At 39.2% G+C, this 6,640-nt stretch overlaps 1 protein-coding gene across 4 annotated transcripts in view; it reads left to right on the top strand.

Annotated features, from left to right (window-relative positions):
- Nucleotides 1-910: 910 nt before the first annotated feature.
- Nucleotides 911-6,640, top strand: part of LOC106514624 (glutamate receptor 4) — a 106,558-nt gene continuing 100,828 nt past the window's right edge. The window contains exon 1 of one of the 4 annotated variants that reach the window (XM_014003985.1): nt 911-1,267. In XM_014003985.1, the coding sequence (XP_013859439.1) occupies nt 1,177-1,267 (91 nt within the window). In that variant the 5' untranslated portion in view covers nt 911-1,176. The remainder of the gene's footprint in view (nt 1,268-6,640) is intronic. The other 3 variants (XM_014003984.1, XM_014003987.1, XM_014003983.1) reach the window with 3 other exon arrangements.

Below are 6,640 nucleotides of genomic sequence, written 5' to 3'. Positions count from 1 at the left end.
TGCTACTTTTAGCCTTTAGCTGATATCTGGCTATATTTTGCTTGAAGCTTTTTTTCTTTTACTTTTATCTTGTTTTGCTACTTATGGCTTTTAACTAACCTTTGTCTACATTTTGCTTTAAGCTACTGTGTTCCCACTTCTGTTTAGTAGCTATTTAACTACTTTTAGGCTTTAGATGGTTATTAGATAAATTTTGCCAACATTTTCCACTTTTAGCTAGTTTTTTTGCCATTTTTTGAAGTTATKTTGCAAATGTTTTTTAATTACGTTTTGCTACTTTTAGCCTTTAACTATAAACAGATAAAAAGTGATCCTCCTGATTATTTTATTAGGAAGTAGTTAGCCACTTATCCTAACCTAACCTTTGGCTATAGTTTTTTTTCTTTTTCTTGTTTTGTGTAGTTGTTATGCAAATTTTAGTTTTCAGTGTTTAGCTACATTTAGGCTTTATAGCCTTTTGCTGTAGAATTAGCTGTTTTTTTTGTTGCTTTTAGCTTTAAATTCAGTTTCATCTCTGCATTTTCACAGAAAATATATTTTTTTCTGATTTGTATTCATTTTTTATGATTAAAATTTTCTCTTGACAGGTTTATAAAACTCATGATTCAGTCTGAAGATGTTTTCAGCTGGTAGATCTTTTTTTTTAAAGGGAACACATTCTTTAGTCACACTTTATTGTTGCTTATTTCTGATCTAATATTCATGTAGAAGTTTGTTTTTTGTCTTTGGACCCCCTCCTTCCTGTCCTGACCCGGTCCGGTCCAAAAGGCGCATCATGTGGTCCTGATGCGACCTGAGCCGCATCCAGACTCACTGTCCACCGCTGGCTGCTGCCTCCCCTCCCTCCCTCCTCATCCTCACCCTCCTCGTCCTCCCGGTCGCTCCTCATCTCGGTGCTGTTGTTGTGCGCAGAAAAAAAAAAAAAAAAAAAAGGCAGCTCCAGCGCCGGACGGATCGGACGCAGTTCGGACGGAACCGACGGAGCGGCACTGCGGAGGGAGATGAAATCAGAAAGCAGACATGGATGTTTAACCGGCTTTTTGCTTTTATTTTTTTAATCCTTCAGACCCTTTTTTTATTTAGAATTTTTATTTATTTTCATGATGTTGCTCGTGCTTCTGGGGTGTTAATTAAGAAGCTGCTCGATGTTTCTCATCAGTTTCTAACCGGAACAAAATGAGGATTTCTTCTCCCGCCTGGATTCTCTGGATGTTCCCGGGCTTTTGGGGACTGACTATGGGAGCTTTCCCGAGCAGCGTTCAGATCGGTGAGTGTGTCACATCTAATGGATCCTGATGATCCAGGTGTGGACGTCCTGTAGAACCTCTGGTCCGGTCCGGTCGGGATGACTGTCTGTGCGCCTCTCTATCTGGATCCTGGTGCGCTCCGCCACTGCAGCAGATCAGAGCAGCAAACTGTGTGTGTGTTTGCGCGCGCGCGTGTGTGCGTGCACGTGTGCATTGACGGCTTTTAACACCGCTGGAGACCTCCGGGTCCTGGTGCTGCTGCAAACCACTTTCAGTCATTCCCACCTAAAGAGCGCCTTTTCCCTTTGATAAAAACCGACTGCATGTCGTCATTTAACAACTTCACAGCTCGTCTCGTGGCAGGAAGCACGCGTGAAAGGTTTATGGTTTTCATTTCAGCTGTCAGTTGGGTGAATGGGGTACAGGGACTGGAAAGAAAAGGCGAACTGTGACCTCCAGTTGTTGATCCAGGGGCGCATTTAGAAAGCTTCAAAAGGGGGCTCTTTGATGGGGGGCCACCATAGAGCACATTAAAACCCAGAAGGCTGATTTATTAATGAAAATTATACATAGACCAAAGTTCATATGATCTGCCATGTTGGGCTTTAAGTCCTGCCCTCTCCCTCCCTCCCCACACCCAATCATGGTGTCACATGACCTTCCTATCTGAAGCAAAGTATAAACTTTTTCTGGAAACAGCCTGTGGAAACACCAGTTATATTACAATTTGATATTATTGATTTGTTTGGATGAAGATACGTTATATCGGTATATCAATGTATCAGTTTATCAATATATATATGTGGATCAATGTATTGTTACACCACTAGTGGGAAGACCTGCTCTGGCTTTGACTTCCTGGTTCTCATTTGGTGTCCTTATTGTCAACCGGCAAGAAAGCAAAAAAGTTATTTTAAATATAAATATTAATATTAGTCAGAACTCAAACCAAGAAGGTGCTAGCCACAAAATTTGAAGTCATAAAATTATGTTTATTTGTCCACAATAATTTTTATTGAAAACATTGTTCCATTTTAAGCTACAAACTATATTTACATGTTCACAAACATTGTACTATTACATTGCTTCATCTTTTAATTTGTGCCACAAAACCAATTAACAAGATCAATCAGGATTTTGCCAAACTCTGCCCATCCAAAACCCTCTGCTTATTTTCCCCACAGTTGCATTCAGGAACCATGGGAGCTGGAAACATGAWTGGTTTTGAAAAATAACATAAACTATATTTTAATCATTATACCAGTGAAGTTTGGTTTATTTTTTCAATTTTCAGTTTTCATATTTTTAACATACCCAATTTACAGTAGCTTTAAAAAAACATGACAGAAATAGTAACAAGATTTATTTATTTGTTTTAAAAAGACTGTAATTTGGGAATAAAGGGCTTTGATATTTTAATTCACATTTATTTTATAGATTAAATTTATATAATCTCCTGAGGCTGCACCTTATATTATTATGTTCAACTTAAACCAGTTCTTCAGGAAGACAAGCTTTTAATTTACATAAGATAAGATAAGATAAGATAAGATAAGATAAGATAAGCCTTTATATTCATTGTACAGAGCACAATGAAATTACAGTTCAGAACACCCATTCAGCATGAAATATGGGTAACTTTGATTTTGGAATCCTTTTAATGAAATTATGCACATGACCTGTAGGTTTCTTAAGGTTTTTAATAATGACATAAATAAGTGAATGATCCCAGATTGAAGTATTTATAACTCCAGATATGCCATATATGGAGGATCGATTTGTGAAAATAAGATCCAAAATGGAATTGCATGTCTTGCCAAATCTTGTTGGTACTTTAACTGTTGAAGCCCTGAGTTTATAGACATTGCTTTCAGGCCTTTGGAAGTTTTATCAGCCCAATTCATATTGATATCACCAAGAATCACAAACTCTTTTGATTTTATGCTTTTTACAATGTCAGTGAGCTGCGCTAAATATTTAGTTGAATTAACACTTGGAGGTTTATATGTAACAACAATCGTTACTGAAAGGTGATTTGTAAGCTTGATTTCTAATTGCAGAGATTCAGACTCAGTTGACAATTCCATTATAGAATGTGAGTATTTCTTGTGAACATAAACTGCAACACCACCTCCAAGCCTATCAGTACGGTCTCTACGATACAATGAATAATTTTCAACTGAAAGAAACGAATTTGGTACAGCAGGAGTCAGCCATGATTCTGATATAGCCATAACATGTGCTTGTGTCTGAGCAAGTATTACTTTGAATTCATCCAGTTTAGGTACAAGACTTCTCATATTTAAATGACAGATTTTAAAGCCTCTAATTTTACCTAGTTGATTTAGCATCCCTGGAATTTTTTTTAGACAGGAAAATCGCTTTTGCTTTCTTACTGATGTAGTGTTCAGACTTGACATAACAGGAGGTTGTCTAACCTTTTCAGGATATAATATAGATCCCTGTGTAGACTGTAATTGAGTTGGATTTATATAAGATACACCTGTGCACAAACCCAGGTCAAGATAATTATTAAAAATATACAGTATGTACAAAATCCCATAAAATATTAAAAAAGTGGACATAAAAACATTTTTATCTGGACCTGGATTAAGTTCAATATTTCCAATGACTAAAAGAATATTAAACAGAAGTCTTAAATGTTGTTTCCAACTGGTTAAAACAGAGTCTGTTATATCCGTGCCTTTAGCACTAAWGTCTTTTGTCCACTGATGAAAAACAGTAACATAGGCCGAAATTACTACCCGATCAGGTGAGGTTCTGAAGCCAGTCAGTAGCTTGCTGTTCTTTTCTTCGCTGGATGGCGCACACTTCAAGGCTTGAATAACATGGTTCCCACCATGTCGGACACGAGCATGCTCACCAAAACCAGTAGCTCCAGTTTGATCCCCAACCGAAAAACAGGGCATGGCTGATATTGATCCAAATAGGCAACAGGGAAGCTGGTATGCCTCACTTGTTAGATTAGTCGCTCCGTCCCGGCTCCCACCTCCACGCGTCCAGGCCGGCAATCCACCCCAGGCGCTCCGTCCAAACACGAGGGACAATCCGAGGGCCGAGGGACTCCAYCCACATCCGCCACTCCACCGAGACACGCCGCAACAGCAGCAAGCCGGAGAAACCAGCCCAACCGGCAAGATGATATTTACCAAAGTTAGGATAAGTTATGGTCGATGCTTGTATACACGTCATAGGACGCTTGTGTGCTGTTGTTTTTCGAAAATGATGTCCGTCATTTGCGTCTTTGATCTTCTGTTTATGTAGCATACAGAGTAACAGCAACACTAAAGCTGAGGTAAATTTGGTCAAAAACTGACCTGCAGATGCCTGTAAAGCCAAATGGGATGTATTTTCCTGCAGCGATACTGCACAGCTACATACATCTGCCGCCACTGCCACCATCTTTGATGTCATTATGAGATCCTTCTAAACCTAAACAGCTGAGGAAAATTAAAAATGTCCACCAAATGAAAGCCTGGGACTCGTTTAGTCTTGAGGGTGGTCATTGCCCCCCTGCCTCCTGTAGTGGTCTGCCTGTGTTTCCCACCACAAATAAAACCTGTTCCTGTTCATTATCTGRCACTTTGACACACAAATTTACTCTTCAATGAGTCTGATGATAAATGACAGGTTCAAACCTGAAACCTGTCATTTGTTGTTTTAATGTTCCAACAGTTTTCTTTTTCCTTTTCTTTTTCCGCGATACTGAAATCCCCCCACTGCCCCCTAAGAGGCCAAAGTTCAGGGTTTGTTACAGAACATCTTTATCTGAGCTCTGCGGGGGGACGAAACCYGTAGAAAGCGCTTTGCAATCATGTCGAGCATTTATTGTTGCTGATTTAAGCAAAGCGCTGCACGTGCCCTCAGCTGTTTCCAGCACAGTCTCCAGATATTTRTTTATACTCATAATCTCTGCTGATTATCATTCGCTTTAAACCAAAGMGCTGCCAGATATGGGAAGTGCTGTTCGTGCAATCCCTCATTCGATGCTTCTCCAGCCTGTCCGACCTGCAGGACATGAAAAATAACAATAAATTCCACCGTTTGTGTTTTTCAGCAGTGGAGCTCCATCAACCTTCTGGGCAAACGTGTCCTCAATCATCACTTTTGTTTCAAATGAAATGAAAATAAAGGTTATTTGCAGCAGGAAACAGAAACGAGCACTCACATCGATAGGAATCCATGCTGCGGATTGGGTTTGTCCCATCATGCATTGCTCACTGCAGGAAGGAGACCTGGGGCGTGTTTTTGATGGGAAGTTTGTCCGCTTCATCCTGATAAAACAAAACCAGGTGTTGCAGTTTAGAGCTTYAGTCTGATTCTTTGTGCTTCCAGCAAACTAAGATTTGATATTTTTCTTTAAAGACTTGAACATTCATTAGTAGAAATGGTCACTAATGAATAATTTTGACCTTGAATTTTGAAAACCACATTGCATTTCCTCCCTGAAGTTTAATAAGTATTATTTTTACTGCTGAAACAAAATTTTCATGAGAAATGACAGAGTAACATTTCTTGAATGTTGTTGCTTGATTGYCAAAGTTTTCAGCAAAGTTTCCTCTTAGCTACCACTACAACAAAAWTTTAGGACAATATTCGTAAAAYAGACTGGGTTAAAAATGTTAATTCTTTTACATCAGGAGTTTGTGTCTGCATCACACRTCTGCGTTTCTTATGAGCTGTTCGTGTCGGTTTGATAGTTTGCTGTTAGCTAAACTGAATTTAGCGGAAGCTGCTATGCTAATCCAGGGGTTTTCAAACTTTTTATTTTTCAGCCCACAAAACAAAAGTTGCAGAAACTTCTCACCCCAGATATCACTGATTACGTGTTCAAATGTTGCTAATAGTTCAGTTAAACATAGAAACAACATGAAACTAATACTTATATTCATCTATGATTATGGTAATTTATTTATTTATTTATTCATTTATTGCAATAATTCTAGAGAAAAAATTACATTAGCAGTTTATTTGCATTCAAATTCATGTCTGGAAATAATCTGGGGACACTCACTTGATGCTTCGGGACCCACAGAGGGGTCCTGACCTCAGCACTGGGAGCCGTTTGGCTTATAAATTTTAAAGTTAGTGAAAAAACKATTCTGCTAATCGAGAAATTATTTCCCCTATTAGTTGTGACCATGCCCACTTGTGGTAGCTGCCATCTTGAATTCTGATCCCTCTCACTTTCCGACAGGGAATTTTCGCTTGTCTCTCTTTTCTCTAGAGGAGGCTTTACAGTTTAAATTTAACACTCGTAAGTGGGAAATTCCCACTTCCCAGTACAACAAGGTGGCAGCAAAAGGCTGTGTCCAAAACGGCAGGACGGGTCCTCCGAAGGCCGAATGTGTCGGCCGCATACGTCACAGCGC

Source organism: Austrofundulus limnaeus, unplaced genomic scaffold, assembly GCF_001266775.1.
Source record: "Austrofundulus limnaeus strain Quisiro unplaced genomic scaffold, Austrofundulus_limnaeus-1.0 Scaffold21, whole genome shotgun sequence".
Lineage (NCBI taxonomy): Eukaryota > Metazoa > Chordata > Actinopteri > Cyprinodontiformes > Rivulidae > Austrofundulus > Austrofundulus limnaeus.
The sequence above is the reverse complement of the archived record's forward strand: the minus strand, read 5'-3'. Positions and strand labels throughout refer to the sequence as shown.